The sequence below is a fragment of the Brachyhypopomus gauderio genome, chromosome 13 (genome assembly GCF_052324685.1).
Source record: "Brachyhypopomus gauderio isolate BG-103 chromosome 13, BGAUD_0.2, whole genome shotgun sequence".
NCBI classification, from domain to species: domain Eukaryota; kingdom Metazoa; phylum Chordata; class Actinopteri; order Gymnotiformes; family Hypopomidae; genus Brachyhypopomus; species Brachyhypopomus gauderio.
In genome coordinates this window covers 2,206,612-2,224,762 of record NC_135223.1, presented here as the reverse complement: position 1 = coordinate 2,224,762, position 18,151 = coordinate 2,206,612, and the positions used below count along the sequence as shown (strand labels likewise).

At 41.5% G+C, this 18,151-nt stretch overlaps 3 protein-coding genes across 5 annotated transcripts in view; 2 read left to right on the top strand and 1 right to left on the bottom strand.

The window, feature by feature from the left end:
- Positions 1–15,372, bottom strand: part of zhx2a (zinc fingers and homeoboxes 2a) — a 25,627-nt gene extending 10,255 nt beyond the window's left edge. The window contains exons 1-2 of one of the 2 annotated variants that reach the window (XM_076970212.1): positions 15,237–15,372; positions 3,036–3,120 (exon numbers count right to left, since the gene is read on the bottom strand). The gene's annotated coding sequence lies outside the window, so the exon portion shown is untranslated. Of the gene's footprint in view, positions 1–3,035; positions 3,121–9,192; positions 9,331–15,236 lie in introns of those variants that run through there. The other variant, XM_076970211.1, reaches the window with a different exon arrangement.
- Positions 8,685–14,261, top strand: LOC143473305 (protein lifeguard 1). Of its 2 annotated transcripts, none has more exons than XM_076970216.1 (11): positions 8,685–9,142; positions 10,585–10,687; positions 10,972–11,180; positions 11,473–11,551; positions 12,346–12,399; positions 12,484–12,574; positions 12,663–12,700; positions 12,864–12,951; positions 13,467–13,556; positions 13,646–13,693; positions 13,840–14,261. In XM_076970216.1, exons 2-11 carry the CDS (start codon positions 10,596–10,598, stop codon positions 13,987–13,989), a joined length of 939 nt encoding a protein of 312 aa, XP_076826331.1. In that variant the 5' UTR covers positions 8,685–9,142; positions 10,585–10,595; the 3' UTR covers positions 13,990–14,261. The 2 variants fall into 2 exon arrangements, with proteins under 2 accessions (XP_076826331.1, XP_076826330.1); XM_076970215.1 differs by lacking the exon at positions 8,685–9,142 and adding an exon at positions 9,266–9,401.
- Positions 15,005–18,151, top strand: fam8a1b (family with sequence similarity 8 member A1b). The gene is made up of 5 exons (XM_076970214.1): positions 15,005–15,479; positions 15,753–15,873; positions 16,498–16,621; positions 16,706–16,845; positions 16,989–18,151. The coding sequence occupies exons 1-5, from the start codon at positions 15,023–15,025 to the stop codon at positions 17,122–17,124; spliced, it is 978 nt and encodes a 325-aa protein (XP_076826329.1). The 5' UTR covers positions 15,005–15,022; the 3' UTR covers positions 17,125–18,151.

Genomic DNA, 18,151 nt, shown 5'->3' with positions numbered 1-18,151 from the left:
GTGGGGGCTACTGAAAACATTTCAGGGACGTACATGAAAGACCATTTTGCCACTTTAAAATACACAAATGTTTACAGAACTTGTAAACTGATAAAGTGTTAAGGAATCGAAATCATTCTCCTAATAATCGAGATGAACCACAGGCTCAGAAGAGGCGATATCGTGTATGTAATTTCATGTCATATCCTTCACAAAATGAAAACCAAAACAAAACACGTCTCCCCAGGTTATTTCAGTTTTTGGGGGTACCTGGGGACGAGGCTAGAAAAATCTGAACTCAGGAGTTGCCATGGAGACGGCCTAGCAGCAGGTGGGAGGGATTTTCTCAACAGATCCAGATGAACATTCCGCATTCCTATTTTGGGCCAATTCTTTCGAGTTGAAATCCACATAGAGCAAACGTGACTACAGCTATTGGCACTGTTCAATAAAGCACCTACCGGCTCTCATGATCTGTGAAACATGACCATGGTACAACTCCATACTAACAATGACAAAACTGCACCATGAATCAGTGGCTACAAACTATTTAGGGCAAAACTATGAATAGATGCATTTTAAACAAATCTCAAATTTCCCAATTATAAACACAACTTGTGAAACTATTGTTATGCAATAAGGTAAATTATAATACATAACAGCTACAAAAGTGCCATCATTCCAGTACATCCAATTATCAAGAATTATTATCTTTTATAGTCCGATTACTAATAAAGGTTAATTTTATTTACAGGGTTAATAATTACTTTGTTCTGAGTACTCCACAGTCCTGTCCTAGTCTCTTCTTTGCTGAACACATGAGCTCATCTGAGGTGGTTAATATTTTAAGTGATACAACAGCTTTAAATGTCCTTAAGCCAACAGACAGGTCCTGCCTCGTTGAAAGAGTTCAACCTAACGATCAGTCTGCACAGACCTAATCCATGAATTAAAGCTATTATTGATGAACTCTTCAACTGACATGTTTAGCAGTATATTAAATACTAAGTATATACTGATATGTATATGATGATTCACCTTTAGGATGCAATTAGGAGACACAATTAAGATATTATGATACAAACCAGACATACACTGTTACGGTCAATGAAATCACAAGGATTCATTACACATTTTCCTAAACTTCAGATTAAGACATTCAAACCTACACACAAATTTGTGCTTTTACAAGTGCTCAGCAGGGAGGGATCTTGTGTTGCTAGTTGTAGTATTAGAATAGTGCAAATTTACCACCATACCATCAAAATGCTGGCTTAAGAGGGATAGAGTTGACAACAGCAGAACACTGATCCCTAGCAAAAGTCAATGTTGCTGAAGAAATTAGAATGTGGGGGGGAGTGTGTTTGCCACATCCATCTGTAAAGATGGAGCTTGTGGCCCCACTCATGGCATTTCCAGCAGAAACCAAACCCGTGTCGCCAGCCATGACTCCTGTGGCTGCCGTCCCAGTTATGACATACTGGCATAGTGTCATGGAGAGGATCAAAAGATCAGAGTCATGTTTTAGTGCTTCCACAGCCCAGCTTCAGTACACTGAAGACACAACACACTAACAATACTCAAAATCTACGTCCCCATCACGTAATCTCCCGTTCACACCTCGTGTTTTCTGCCCATGATGAGATCGCAACGTCCAAGCCACTTCCTCACACGGACCCAGACCCCGTGAGACGCAGGTGTGCAAGTAGTGTTCGGATTGCTTACTATTTAGCGGGCGACAACATTACGGCAGTGTGTAGCAGAGTTTGGCAGGAGTGCTGGCCTGAGGAGGCTTGGGGCAGCTAGTGTTCATGATGATGACCTCATACCCTGCCCAGTGTGCATTGCAGATCCAGACGTGTGCATCATCCCTGCCCGGAGCACGCCCACCGCCGCTTTGAAGAAACAGCAGTGAGCTCCGTGAAAGTCTCGCCAACATCCAACTGTGAGGCTGAGTCACATCATCCAACGGCTTGAATCATATGGGTCCCACAAACCTGTTACACTCCCTTGCAAAAATCTACACCCGAGGCTATCGAGAAAAGCAGGCCTGCTACTCCGTAATGGACATTCAAGATCCTCCTTTAGAGACCAACTACAGAGAGGACATACATCACAACTGTTCTCCAGGTAACGAGAAGAAGCTACACAAGAAGAATCTTCAGAAGAACCTCCAACACAGCCGACACAATCACGTGCAGAGACACTTAATTAGTGTACGAGTTCATATTTTACACTTCAAATCCATGTTCTCTTCCACCAGATGGCAAGATTCACTAAAGAATGCTTCAAAACAAAGTGACATCAGATCCATTTTAACATTTAAACCATAATTCATTGCTACGTTTAGTGGTCTTTTTGTGCTTGACTGAAAGTGTATTTGATGTAATTGAAACCTATCAAGTCAAAGCCGTGATTTCACACAGGAAATTGTACTAGATTCAAAAGGTTCAAAAGGTCCAGGAACAAGCTAAACAGCATATTCCATGTTAAATGATTTTATATTTTAAAGTAACATGTAGATATATATAACATATATATAACATATATAACTACCCATTACTAGACAATTTGTGGATGTATAACCAAATAAATTAAACCCAATGCTAAATGAACTAACAACACACATCTGATCCAACTAGAACAGCCAAGCATTAACTCATGAAAGTGAGCTGATTGAGAAAAACAATGATCTCCAAAACGTTAGCTTCCTGCTAGTAGGAAAGCAGCTGGGAAGCTGGATTTCCTGTGGCTGGGTTAATGTACAGTTCCGGCTGGGGCTGAACCTTCTGACTGAACTAAAAAGATCAAACCACAGCCCTGCAACAACAGTAGAAGGTATCCAGTAGAAAGCCGGCTAGCATACAATAGCGTTTTAATTCCCCGTTGCCTGCTTAGCCTGAAGTAAGCATAAACAAGGTGGAATAATGGTGTACGCCACACTTAACACGTCCACACACGAAGGCCTAGACAAGAATCCTGAAATGGAGCGAAGGTCCTAGATCCTTGATGTGACTCTAAGGTGTTCATCTACACCCTTGGGAGAAGGAGCTCACCCGTCAAACGCCACCTCCCCTCTGGTCGGGCCTGTGATGCGGCTCCAGAATCTCCCGTTTCACCACTTCGAGTCTTCTTCTGCACCTGCGATCGAAATGAGGGAGAGGTGGTCTATACGGGTGGAGAGGAGCGTTGGAGAAATCTGAATGCGCGTGTGTGATTTCTGATGTTTAATTAATCCTAGAGGCGATGAAAGTGATAGCAATAGAAAACACAAACAACACAAAGAAAGGTAAACAAAGAATGGCAACTCTGAAGTGAAAATGGGCACTTTGCATTTTGAACGCCCTCATCTTCAGTTATGACACACCCAAGTGATTGTGCGAATTTCCACACATGAAGACGTTTCCAGGTTTCAAAACTCAATTCTCTTTTGGCATTCTTAATAATTCTTCACCCTCTTTATAAGCAGTGTATAAACATATAAACATATAAACAGATACACCTGAGCAGCTAATTTTCATTTTCAACAATTGGTGAGGTAACTTCACGGCATAAAAGATAAGCATGAAAGTAAAGGAGAAAGAATAACATGGAAATGTTCTAAATATTTGACCAGTAGGCCTATACAGGCCTGCACCACTAATTACGTTTTTCATTAAATAATTTTTATTATTTAAAATTATATATGAGTAAATTATACCACAGTTAGTTCTGACCCTACAATGTGATTGGCTGAGAGGCGATCTAGGAGTGCCAATATTACACGTTATAGCACTGTAACCGAAGCTCTCCATGTATTACTCCGCCATACAGGTAACCTAGCAACAAAGCAGCGTTTACAAACTAAACAGTGCAACTACAAACAAGCAGCAACATTATCAAAATGAATTACAGGGAGTTCGTTAAATCTATTGGCTTCGAAAGCATTTGTTTTGATCTGAAACTGGAGGATGAAGCTATAAATGACCAGCCTGATTCCTCCAATGAGCCAAGGTTTGTCACGCTTACAAACAATGATTTGGATGAGCTGGAAATGCAGAGAAACGAAGTTAATACCGTAAAACAAACGTCCTGGGCTCTTAATGTATTTACATCCTGGTTAAAAATCCATTATCAATAATTGTTGTACTTTATTTTTAATAAATACAATTTTATCAACAGTTGTTTTTGTGTATATTTACCTCTATAATATTTATTGGGTAAGGCTGTTCCAGTGTTGTGTAAGTTTAGCAGCGAGCCATTGAATGGAACTATTTTAACTGGCGGAGTGTTTTTACAACCAAACAGGTTGTATTTTCTCGTCCTCTTTAACTCAAAATCTTTCAATAAACAGCGATAATGGAACTGTGGTATAATCGCAATAATACACTCGAGGTTCGTGCTATAACGTGTAATATTGGCACTGCTGTGCTGATCTACGGCACTCGTGCCTACGTCATGCCTACGACCACAGCACAGCAGTGTCAATATTACACGTTATAGCACTCCCTCTCGTGTATTATTGCATAAATAACAGCCTTCTTGGGAATGTGGACAAATGAGTAATTCATCCTATGAAATAAGTACATAAAGACCAGGAGGCTGACTTTCTGTATATTGTGTATGAAAATAAAGTGTAGTTCAGAGGGCTGAGGGATGGAAAGGCCGGGTAGTCAAATGTTCAAAAGATGACACTTGTTTTATGTTGTGCTAAGCGTGGTCTGTTCACAGGGTGGTGTTTACCAAACCCTTCAGCACAGCAGCCATCAACGTCATCGTATAATCATCGTCATTCTTGAAAAAAATGATTTCGGGAAAACAACCCCACACGTCACTATAAGGCTGTACATAATGTATTGCATAAAACAACATAAGCAACAACTACCATCCAGCACAGACAGAGACCAAAAAAGTTAAACACATTAACTTCCTTTATAATTATTGCCTTTAAGACATATGATGCAAACAAACAAACAAACATCCTGAACACTGAACCTCATAGCAGCCATTAAAAATGGCAACAGATTATTTGACTTCCGGATGCCTCACGCAAGAAGCTACATGGTGGATGCTCCTTCTTCTCCTACCACATCTGAGGTCCAAAACATCTGATCCACCAAACCAAAACTGTGTAGCAGGTAAAATCCCACGAGCTCTCCTACCGCACCGATGGCTGTACTCTTCCTGCTGGGAGCCACAACCTATCGATGGTGTTGAAACGGCCAAGGGCGTGCCAGCCAATTTGCTCAAAAGCATTGCAGCATGGTGTTAATAGAGCAAGCACTACTTTGGATAGTGTCACAAAAGCGATGGCTATTACGCCGCTAAGCTTTTGAGAAGTGTGGACCTGTCCATCTGCCCTAATGCTAGCGGCCTGCTCCAAGTTCCTGCCACCATTATAATAAGTTATGTCATTAGCACATTCTGGTCAGTGCACAGTTCACCTCAGAGACTCAGCAACTAGATAGCTCTCTCATACAGTTTACCCGCCATTAAAACAATTGACAGACAACTTCACTAGAGCCCCCACTGAACCAAAGACCCATGAGAAGAAGACAGGAAATGAAATGAAGAGGGAGAACATCTTGCTCGAAAAAAACGGTTTTGTGCACACCAATTAAACAATATTCTGCTTCACTATCCTGAAATTAAAATCACCTCGCAATTATAATGTCTTTTTAGACAGTACAGACTGCATATGAGTGTAATTCAGAATGTGAACACTTCCACACAAATTCCCACACGAACAACACAGTAAGTGCTGCCTACTTACAGTTTGGATCAGATGCTAATCTGCTTCTCGGTGGCATAACAGCACTAGGTGATGAGAAATAAAAGTGGAAAATGGAGACTAAAAGAAAAATTGTAATACGAGATTGCTGCACAATTTTGTTTTATGTGAACCAGAGTAAAGCAGGTATAATCCATGTGGAACAGTTTTGGTTAAGAATTCACCAATTAGTCAGCTTTCTACCAGATTCTGTTGTGAATATGTGATCAGCAGGTTTTCCTTTAAATATGCTCAAAAATGAGAAAAAGGGATCCATCGTGGAAAAAGAGTGGTTCCACGGCAACAACGTGGTTTCACCAGGGAACTGTAAGCTGTGATGTTCAGCTTCTTTAGAGGAAGGACATGCTAGAACATAAACAATTAGCTTGATTGCCAAAAACCTCAAAGGGATGGCATCAAAATATCCAATACTACTAACAATTGTGAAAATGTTTCAAATATTCACGCTACGAAAGGACAAAAACATGAGACGTTGGACATTATCGATTGGGGTTACAGCAAAAATGACTAGATGCGAGACCAAGTCTACAACAATTACTAGCTAGGTGTGGTATGAAATATAGTTCTCAAGCAGGAAGAAGATCAAAATTTGGGCATCCAACTACTATTCATCCATCTGTGTCAGTAACAGAAGTGAATTCTAAAAAGCACAAACATTTAACCGAGCACTGCTGAACACTGTATATAGCTTAGTTTAGGTTCTCACCCACATACATGCGAAACACAACCTAATACTCTGTATGGTGGGAGTTCTGTGATGTTGCAGAGTTGTTTTGCTTCTGCAAGCCCTGGGAACTTTGTTAGAACACACAGCATCAAAGCAGTCATCCTTTTCCAGAACATTTTAGGGTAAAATGTGGCGGTCTCTGCCAGGAATCTAAAACTGGGTCGTTGTTGGCTCTACTAGCACCATAATGATGCAGAACGTTCCTCCAGATCCACACGAAAACATCACTGACCACAAATATTAGTCCGTTGTAACATCCAGAGAAACCCAACAGCTAGAAGGTGAGCAGAGCTCGATGAGAGAGAACTAAGGATCTACACAGGACTCTCGGAGTTTCGTCAGATCGCGTTTGTTCTTCAAACTCATGAAACATTACAAAAGGGAATTCAGAGCTGTTATTACTTTACAGTGCACAAACTTCATGGGAGCTCATTTCAATCTTTATCTCTCTAGGGATAATTATCTCATGTTCCCACGCATAGGACATATTTGATAAACATTAAATCACTTCATGGCTAAAGTAAGCTAGGGTAGCAGCAACACAGGAGGACATCAAAGGCCAAAGAGATGCATCTACATCAGTCACACACACAAAAAAATGATAAATAAAATAACATTTATGCCAACACAGCATTTGCCTTACTAAAGAAAAGTCTGATATGGTACTACACAAAAGCATCACCCGAACTACTTTTAATGATAGAGGGGTCAGAAGGGTAGCACGTGTGTGTCTCCTAAAATAAAACGAAATAGCTGAAACAACACACGACATAAAAGAGATGAACACAGAAACAAGGCGATTTAAGGCTTTTGTGAGACTTACTAATAAATAACATGGCCCTAGTGTGAGGCAAGACACCCTCACAAAAAGACTCTCCATTCAGTGAAGTCATGACCACCACCGACAGAGAAAACACAGCCTTCAAAGGAGCCCTGCCCACGGCTATGACATCAGCGACTCTGCTGGCTTAGTCACGGACGCCACAAGCTACAGGCAGAGGCAGTAGCAACCGCCTCCTCAAAGACGTCAGCCCTTCAGTATGAACGCAGGCAGCCATTTTGAATCCAGCCAGTCACCTGGCACAAAAAAGATTTTGTGCCACAGCCAGGGTCTCTGAATTGAGGACCTGAGTTTTTAGTCTTGTATTTGGCTAAAACAGCAATACTTCGAGTCTCAGTTTTGTATCACTGATAAAAGTTGGTAACGGACAAAACTTTCTTAACTATAAGGCACTCATGACAGACAGTTTATTCTTCCTGTGGACCTCACATCACTCGTATTCATAGGTAAGGCTACAGCCAAAAATACAGTGATGTTATCTATGCCTTCAGGTAATCTGAACGTTGCACCAACATCCAAACATCAGAGGGCAAAGGAAGATAGGAAATTGTATTAGTGACGCACCACATTCAAAATACGGCCTCAGTTAGTCTCTCTGATTAATTATCTGTGGCTTTACGTGGCTTTATATTATCCAGAGAGTTTTACTGATTGTATTATTTCCACTGAGCCTATATGATATGTCAGCACTTTTCATATAAATTCAATGACAATGCATTTCCCTTAGGATGATTTAAGGCCACAAATCTGAAGGCCAGTTTCAGAGATCTGCTTCAGCCTATCAGTGGTCAAGCTTTCAGAGCAGGAAAACACAGTTGATAAGACAGAGGTGGCAGGTAGGTAATACTTTAACCTATATCTGAGAAACGTGAGACCTAGCCACACAGGGTTTCAGAGGAGCCTGATGCATCACTGCAGGTCCTAGAGTCTGACACTGGTTCAAACACAAACAGTGTCTGTTACCACATGTGGGGTGCTACACAAATCTACTAAAAAGGCACTCCTACAATAAACACAATTTTAAGGAGAAGTTTTAAACACTTGTTTCACTCCAGAGAGAACGCCTATAAGCTCGTCCCATGCCGTTTACCGCAACCCAGTCTAAGACGTCAATTTGTAAATATGTGTATGCGTTATGATGCACTTGAGGGACCGAGACGTAAGTGAAGTCTAAAATTCACGCGGCTCGCGCTTGCGAACGCGGCACCGCAATGTGGCACGCGCTGCATGCGCGAGCCGTGCGGCGTGGTGGAGAAGGCGTCACCAGTGCCTACATCACACGACTCCGACCCAAAAATCAAAGTGGCTACCTTAGTTAGCATTCCAGAAGTATGTAAGCCAGCTATGTTCACTTCATACATATGCATGAATAAATCATAGCCCCGGTGCGAAATAACGCGGGGCAGCGCCGCGTACAGCGGCACAGCGTTTTTTTTAACGGCCAAATGACGGACCTATACAATCACTTGAGCCGACGTAACGCCATGTCGACATTGGTAGCCATATTTTTGCTGCTTATTTCGACATCGAAGTATAAGACGCATTCAAGCGCACGTTCTCTCTTTTTAAAGATTGAATCAAAACATCAAGTTCCAGCATGTAACGCGCTAGGGTTTTAATCACGACACGGATCTATTTCAGCCGTTATCAGAGCAGCTGCATGAGGTTTTTTTTCCAGGTCCCCCCACTTTCTACAATATGGCTAGGACAAACAAAGTTCAATGCACAAGTTAAGAAATTACACCGACCAACTTCCAGTTTCGACCATTATTCAGCCAGCGAAGTAATCAAGCACGCGAGCGCGTCGCAGTCACAACTTTTTACGGTTTGTTTGCTTATTTTACAGTCGAGTGAATATTTAATTCGCTTTCCTACCTGTCCAGCACGTACGGGACGCGACGGCGCGAGCGGCGTTGTCCCCGGCGCGCGCACTTTTTGCAGGGCACGCGGCGATAGAACGCCGCTGTAATTGTAAAGATTGTACCGAATCCTAAAGACAACAGCCGAAAAAAAATCCGCGATCACAGGGGGATCTACGCCAAAACCCACATGATCAGCTACGTCAGCGGGCGCATTTGCATACGGTACGAGACGCACTTCCATGGTGTCCTCAGAAACGCGGGGCTTGCACGGGCGCAAGTTGCAGAAACGCTGACTGTAAAGTTTACAACGGCGTGTCACCCCGGGCCTCCTTTCACACACAGGGCTGCTACTCCCGAGTTTGAATGAGCCACTGTTGTTTTGACGTTCCCTCTGCTGTTTTAGGTGATAGGTCATTGAATATTAAGCATTTTGCACAAGACCAATGATAGGATATTTCTCTCTTTCCCTCTCTCTCTTTCTCTCTGCCCCCTCCTTTTCCTCCTCCTACTTGCTTGTATCCTGCATTAATCAGGACGAACAGAAAACATGAAATGATACCCCTGCAGAATCCCCACAGGACTATAATTGAGAGTTAGGCTACAGTCACTGGGTTTATCTGTAGGAAATAAGTCGACTGAAGCACGCTGGTAAAGTTAAGAGTGTTTGACCTCTGTCTACAGAGCAAGATTCAGTACTCCACAAGCCGAATGAAAGCAAGATCTCCGCGGCTATTGGGTCACATGTGTCGCACTAATCATATTAGATGTGTTTAAAATCACCTCACTTGTCGTTTGATCCGAGTTGGGGGTGCAGTTGTAACGTTATCGTCTGTCATTCTGTGAGCTAAGGGGCATTTTCTTGATTGTGTGATATAAACATTAGACGCAAGAAATGCCTACCAAGAAAGACAGCAATCAATCTAACTGACGCCCCGTTTATTTATTTTTTACAAGCATGCTTTGCATAGTTCACTTGCCATTACTTGGCGCGCCAGAATATATTACAGCTTGATAGCAGGCTGCGTGTCGCCCCCTAGAGGATATATCGGTGTAGCGTAATTACACACGAGAAACGGCGAAAGCTCGGGGATAGAGCGTTTATATGATATTAATACACTAATAAAAACAAAATTGACAGTTTATCAAATCAGCAAACATAGTATCAACAGACTGATTTGATTATACGTTCTCATCCATAATTACAGAATTACGTCAATTTTGTAAAATAAGTGATAAATAACTGCGACAATACGAGTGAATAAATAGAACATTGAATATTACAATCAATACATTGAATATTAAACTATTGGATTTATTATTTATTACAGTGAAGAGTTGCTCTAATAAACTTTTTCATTTAAGATTACTAATACTCATTTTACAATTAAATATCGATTTGCCGCAGGAGGCTACGTCATGTCGCCCTGGAAACAAAATGATTGCCAGCAGACTTTGCCCTGCATGAAGCTTTTGAAGAAACAGACCTGCACTGGCACCGAGTGTGAAAGGTAAGATGGCCACTCTCACTGAAGGGAAACATAGTCATAAAGATGGAGAAAATATATAGGCACAAAATGTTAATCAATAATATACTAAAGAGACAGAACTAATGCATTCTTTATTTGTGTGTTTGTGTATCTCTCTCTCTCTCTCTCTCTCTCTCTCTCTCTCTCTCTCTCTCTCTTGTGTGTGTGTGTGTGTGTGTGTGTGTAAAGCTAGCACAGATTAATTTTGTGTATTATAAACCTTTTAACCTTTTAAATTGATCTCATCCCTTGTCTTGTTTACTCAGACCTACCATGGAAAGACCAGCGGTGAACTGCAGTGAGTCATTCCCCCCACCCTATAACCCCTCGTACCCCCCACACCACGGACCAGTGACCAGGTGTGGTCAGGACGTTTCTCAACATGGCAACATAGATATGTCGAACAGTGCTCCCCCGGCGTATGGGCAGAACTTCGAAGATGTTAACTGCTTCTCTGAAGCTGCCATTAGAAGAGGTGGGTTGATGTGCATAGTTAGAACTGGAAACACGCTAGGAAGATAGCTAACTGAAATACAGATAGACTCCAACATGGTCAAGGTGTTTCGATTAAACAAGTCTTCCTGATAACACGCGTGTAATCGTGAAAATGAATGTACATCCATCAGAACGTGCTCGTAAGGTCTACTGATTACAGCACGACTTTGTTATTAAGTGTAAATATAGAACATCTTTGGCAATCTAAAAAATACATTGTAGAGTTTCTATCCTTAACCTCGATGATTAAGGAGGTTATATGTTTAATACAGGGTTTGTGAGAAAGGTGTACCTGACTCTTCTGGTTCAGTTGCTGATAACAATTGGAATCATCTGTGCGTTTCTCTATTGGTGAGTCATAAGTGTATCATCATAAATGAAGCTAGCCGTTTGATCAGACTTTCGCAAGCCCTTTGGAACGATCTGGATTTCTTCATAAATGTCTCATAAAAATATCAACTAATCTTCACATTAGACAAAAACGTGCTGGGACAACTTGGAATCCACTGGTCCAAAGATGGGAAGGTATCCATGTTCTAAGGCAACAAAAGAGAAGATTCTCTTGCCTTCCCACACAGGGGTATTTGTAGAACCCCCACGCAAAAGGAGAAGAATATAAAAGCTATTTGAATTTCTGAATAGCCTCCATTTTAAACTGAGTTAGGGTCATGTGCTTGCTGATCACTCCAGGTCCTTTTGACTCTATTGAAATCCTCATCTAACATCTCGTGTTGTTTTAATTGCTGCATTTCAACCTAATTCTGCTGTAGACAGGTAACCAAAGTTAAGCGTGTCGGGAAGGGCGAGGCCTGTGCACACCTGAACTTAATTACCCCGCTATTACTTCAACTGTGCCATAAAGATGTAGCGATATAAAATGTGTGTGTTGTTTGTTATATAAGACTGTCTTTGTTTATTATGTCTTAGATAAAAGCAAACGACATTTTAGGAACCAATCGTGCAAAAATATAGATAATTCCAAAGGGAAAATTTTTTGCATAACACTAAGTGAATAAAGTTGCAAAACTCTGTGTATGGACCTTTAACACTGATAAATCAGGCACTCATATTTAACCAGTTCTTTGAGTTTAGTGCTTTAAGTTCATCTTCGGAGGACCACACTCTCTTCTGTCTGTTCTTCACAGGGACACCCTGAGAACCTGGACGATAAAGACCTCCTGGTTCAACTTCACCATGATGTAATTATTCTGAAACATTCATCTGCCAATTGGTCTTAGTGGCCTCATTCTGAAAGGTTTTGTTCCCATGGTTTCCTCACAAAGGGCAGTCACACTGGTTCTCATCATTGTGCTTTCGTGCTGCGGCGACATACGTCGAAAGGTCCCTTTGAACTTCATTTTCCTTGGACTGTTTGTAAGTAGGACTTCAACCAGCCACAAATCTAAGAACACGCCGATTACATGTAACACAGTGCCACTTCTAACCTGCCCCACCCAAACAGACCATAGCAGAGGGGCTTCTGCTCGGATCAGTGACCGTGTGAGTACCGATTACCCATCACCAGGAGCTTATTAAAAACAAAACGCTGCACTACTTTATAAGGGGCAAACATTAAGGATATAGGCTGTAGAGTTCAAACAGGCCCTTGATAAGGTGCATTACAACACAGAGATGGACCACACTGAAGAACGTTTGTTTATAGGTTCTACAATGCAGAGGCTGTTCTGTGGGCTGTGAGTGCCACTGCTTTGGTCTCCTTTGCGCTGAGTGTGTTTGCAGTGCAGTCTAAGGTCAGTCTCACATTACGAGAGAACGCAGTGCTACGAAAGGGTATTTGTTCCTTTCCTGATGATCCATTTTCCTGACTTTCTTTCCTGACTTTCCCAACTTTCTTAAAACTGGTGCCTCCTATTCGTTTATAATGATGTATAGCACTACCTCAATCACTGATGGTTTGAGAATGTTGACATTGTTCCAAGTGTCACACTGGCTTTAAACAAGGTCCATTTGGGTGATCATTTAAGGCCCTCATTAATTCACTAATGTAAATCTTTATATGTTCTACTAGAAGCAAATCACAAACTGTCGGCCTTTTGTCAGGTTGTACTGACATTATTTTGTATTTTGAAATATTTTTTTCCCCTTCGCTACATATGTGGGGCTGGAACTATTGTATTGTATTGTATTGTATTGTAATAAATAAAATATACAAATGCATTTATGGCTATACCTTGAGTTGCATATAAATATACATTTACATACAGATAAGTGTTCAGACTCACTGTCCAAACTTTTTGCCTTTTAGTGGGACTTCACAGCCGCTACTGGGTCATTGTGGGTAATATGTTGGACACTGATCTCTTTTGGATTACTCTGTGCTATCTTGAGATCCCAGGTAAATAATACAACTGGAAGCTGTATTAACTACATTAATAACTCTACATTATTAAAACCAACAACTTTTATTATACTTTTGTTCAACAGTATCTTTACATTGCGTATGCATCACTAGCAACGTTGGTCTTCTCGATTGTAAGTATTTATCCAAACCTTTGGAATCAGAAAAGCCATAAAGATGTCGGTGTCATTACTAACAGAAATGTCAACTCTCTGTCTCCGTCTCTGTCTCTCTCTCTCTCTCTCTCTCTCTCTCTTTCTCTCTTTCTCTCTCTCCCTAGTACCTGGTAGTGGATACACAGCTAATGCTAGGTAAAAAACACAAATACAGCATCAGTCCAGAGGAGTATATTTTTGCAGCTCTGAATCTCTACATTGATATTGTGGTAATTTTCCTGATGTTACTTCAACTCATTGGGCTCGGCCGTTGACAAAGCCTGTTATGACCTCCAAGAAAAGGACATTTATACTGTCTGTCCTCCATAGGCTGCGTATTTATTTGTTTACATTCATGTAATTATGGACAGCCGTATTACTGATGTGCATGAATCAATAAATTCTGGCTGTATTGTCATGTGCTCACAGCAGAAAGCTGAAAACATTCGATAACAGAATGACATTTTTTTTATCTGCCAACTTCCAAGCTAAGCTGATGTGAATTATCTTTCAACATAGATGTGCTATTACCTGTATATCTGCTATTACTGGCTGAATAAATAGTGACACTCTGAGACTGGACCTTCAGTCTACCGCCTTCACATGACATTCAACACATTCAGCTCAGTACAGACTATAGACTGAATGGTCCGGACACTGTTGTAAACCTGTCGGTTCGGTTAGAGAGATTATGGACCAAGATGTGCCGTCATAAAGATCACCACGAGGTGGCACCCTTTCCACAGCACTTGCCTACCAAAGAGCTGTCAACTGCTGTTTTGAAGCAGTATCAACAACAAAAAAGTCCAAATAAATCTAGCTTTGGTGTATCTTCTCTTACACAAGCAACATGCTGAACAACAGACAGAACAAAGCAAGATAAGCTTTACCATCACCAACCAACTTCCCACAATCCATATTTGCAATCCATATCCACAATTCATATTGGCTATTGTGGCCAATATCATTTCACAATATTTCCCATTGTTGATATAATATTGGATGGACATACTGCAAAATACATAGAATTTCTACATTTAGAAATACATAGAACACATTTAGGCAAAATTCATACGGTACAGTCAACTGTTTCACGACCTTTCACTATACAACTTATTTATCTCATTATATCAAACTCCCTACACCATCCGCAAATGTTATTGCAGGAAACGGCCCCGTGGCCCCGGTTATCACACTAGGCCTCCAGCATATCCAAACTATGGGCTACGTCCACATTACCGTATTACTCTTTATATATGTTCATATTGGACTCGAACTACACGGAATGCATGCGATGACAGATCTGGCATGGCGGACTCAGGAGGAAGATTACATGAATTGCCCAAAACGTTTCCAAAAATCACGTTTTTGCGTCGGAACGCGGAGGACATGAACGGCGTTAATAAACACCGACCCCGAAACACGGACATATCTAACACTGAATACTGCCAAAAACTGCAAGAATGGATGTGGCAGTATTACTGCAGTTATGTGAACTGGCAAAGCTGGATTTCCCCTGTACCTTATTTCCCGACACCAGGAACGGACGCGTCGCCAGGAGTGCCGACATGGGGCGCAGATTTGGCGAACGCAGACCTCCGCAACTGGGCGAACCATTCCTGGGGATTCTCACACTCTTCCATTCCTCCCCCCAGTACTGACTCTGCCGGTAACGGTCCAGAAGTGAACGACACCGGGTCGCGAGTTCCTGATAACCCACCTGCGCAACTGACACAACACCAGAATGGAAACGCGCAGCACCCCGGTACTGTGTTAAATAAGCGGGCTTTCCTTCTAGATTTGTATACTCTCTCCCTCTTTTTAATGGGAAACGTTAGTAGGCCTATTTCGGTTTTAATTTAATTACGATGGTGCTGACACCTAATCCAGTGATATCAGCCTCATCTGGATCCAAACAGGTCGAGTTGCCAGCACGTGCGCCTGTGTAACCTACAGATGTCTAACAGGGCCTGTTTTATATCTAGGCAATGCAATGCAAATGTGCTTTTCCTGTAACTAATTTGCAATATTGACTCAGGTCGAGAGTATTCGATTCCTTCTCCTTTTCAACGATTCCTGGCTGAGATGGTTGACTTCTTCATTCTTTTCTTCATAAAAGCAGCCGTCGTTCTCAGCATAATGTACATGAGTGGAATTACGTGAGTCAGACACATTTTCTTTAATAATGCTGTTTGGTACGAGATGACATTGTGCGTTCACTTAGCATTTAAATACACAATTATCCTTCATGTCAAATTATCATCTAAAGAAAATAACTTTAAACCCTGATAGGAATCACTAGAATAGTTGCTCTCAGAAAAAAAATATGTGACTGTCCTGGGCTCGGCTGTCAATCATGTGGTTAGAGGGCGGGGCTTTGGAGAAAGCTTGACATGGAGGGTGTGGAACTCATTGGAGGTGGAGGGGAGCACTTGGTGGCCACGCCTGGCAGGAGTAAGTAAACACAAACAAATCATGGCCTGTGTGTGCGGCCCTGTTAAATAAAGCACTTTCAAGTTTTGTTTATTAGGCAGTTCAGAATGCACAGGTTCAAAATCACAAACCTACTAAAACCTACAAAAACCTCCAGAAAAGAGAATAGATATGAACTAAACCCATGTCAGGAACACATCTGAACTCTGTACACACTTGACTTGTGTGTTTGAACCAAGACTGCATCATTACATCCTAGATTAATGCTGAGGTTACACCGACCTTTTACACAAACTTAAAGTTATTTCTTTTAATAAGTGAGTTGTTTTAGAAACTCCAATGTTTTATAGGGATATATCAACATTTGCCCTGCACTTCATTGTGGAAGAAATAGATGAAGACACTTCAATGGAGGAACTGCAAAGAATGCTACTGGTGGCCCTGATGTATCGGGTCTTGGTGTGCGTCTATGAGGTCAGCTTGACTGCATCAATCAATTAGAGTGTAATGACAATCTGGTAATCTGGATCATTTGGAGACATGTGAATCACGTTTCAGATTATATGTGTTTGGGGAGCTGGTGGAGCCACTCCAGGTAAACTCCTGCTCGGCCTTAGAGTGATCACGTGCGACACTTCGGTCCTTCTGCAGCCCAACCGGGTTCGTGTAGTGCCGGCGACCGATGTCAGCCTGTCTGCGTAAGTGCCGACCTTTTGATATAAATCGGGCGTTTGTTACTTATACCAACATGTCAGCTGTATTATGTGATTGTGCAGTTGTTTGGTTATTCATGAAACCATGTGGATTTCTCTGATATCGCTTTCATTTCCCTCTCCTTTAGATCCACGGTACGGGCCTTGAACAAGAACTTCTCCATTGCATTTTTCTTCCCAGCATTCATCACGCTGCTTTTCTTCCAACACAACAGGACTGTGTATGACATTGTGGCCGGAACTATTGTGGTCAAGAGAGACTGAGGTGATGGCCACCGGTCGTGGTCATCCGCAGAAGCATAAAACTACCTACTGAGGTTAAACCTCTGAACAGGAGAATGGATATTAACTGAACCAAAACCAGGAAGTCCTCTTTAAAACAGAACCCTGCTGAACCACATGTGTTTCTCACTCTGGGTTTCCAGTTTTCTCGCTGCCTCTCAAAGCCCAGGCTGCTGCGATTAAAGTCATTTTTCACATTTTTGTCACATTAAACTTCAGTTGGACTTCTTCGAAAATGGATGAAAACCTCTGGGTACATGACCTGCTCCAAAGAATGCTGATGTTCACATAAAATTTTCTGTGCTAGTTTGTGGGACAGATAATTTTCCCATTAACTATCGGCTAGGTTTTTCTTCTCCTTTAATGTTAACAGAATGAGCTGCTGTTTTGTGCACAATAATCACCATGGATGGCTTCCTCAGGTCACGGTAACACACTCCAAGTGTTGAAAATAATTCATTTCAGAATGGAACCGTTCTCACTGCACATTGGCAAAATGTCATTACCACAGTATAACAAAATTTATTTTTTACTGCTTTCATTCTTCATAGGTAAGAAATGTATCAAATGTGTAGTTTGTCCATTATTAAATTATCATATGTACACCTCTTGGTATTCTTAGTTTTCCAGTGATGTGTAGAAATGAGTGGAAGCAGCATAAAAAACCCAGAATCCCCCTCATGAACCATGTATGTCATTAGTGGTGCTGATGTCACACGTTTGAAGTCTTTGGTAAATTGTTGGTGGTCTCGCCTTTGGATTGGTTGGGGAAGGTTTACACGGACATTAAAGGTCACATGACCTAAAAGACACATGACTTTAAAGGTTTACACATTTTTGAACTGCATTAAATAAAGAATCCGTGTTCCTGCCTTAACTTCAGGAGTATTTGGTTAGCATTTCAAGAAGTTAAACGCATTGTAGAGGAGGCTGTCGTGTATCAATTAAACCTGAAATGATATTTAAACATGAAATCATGTGATGTTGGTGCATGGTAATTAAACGTGAG

Excerpts from the sequence above, each read along its gene's own strand:
- LOC143473305 (XM_076970216.1), top strand. The coding sequence starts at position 10,596 with ATGTCGCCCTGGAAACAAAATGATTGCCAGCAGACTTTGCCCTGCATG. Across the intron at positions 12,701-12,863 it reads CTGCTCGGATCAGTGACCGT|GTTCTACAATGCAGAGGCTG; the intron begins GTGAGTACCGAT and ends GTTTGTTTATAG. Across the intron at positions 13,557-13,645 it reads GTGCTATCTTGAGATCCCAG|TATCTTTACATTGCGTATGC; the intron begins GTAAATAATACA and ends TTTGTTCAACAG.
- fam8a1b (XM_076970214.1), top strand. The coding sequence starts at position 15,023 with ATGGCGGACTCAGGAGGAAGATTACATGAATTGCCCAAAACGTTTCCA. Across the intron at positions 16,622-16,705 it reads TCTTGGTGTGCGTCTATGAG|ATTATATGTGTTTGGGGAGC; the intron begins GTCAGCTTGACT and ends ATCACGTTTCAG. Across the intron at positions 16,846-16,988 it reads ACCGATGTCAGCCTGTCTGC|ATCCACGGTACGGGCCTTGA; the intron begins GTAAGTGCCGAC and ends CCTCTCCTTTAG.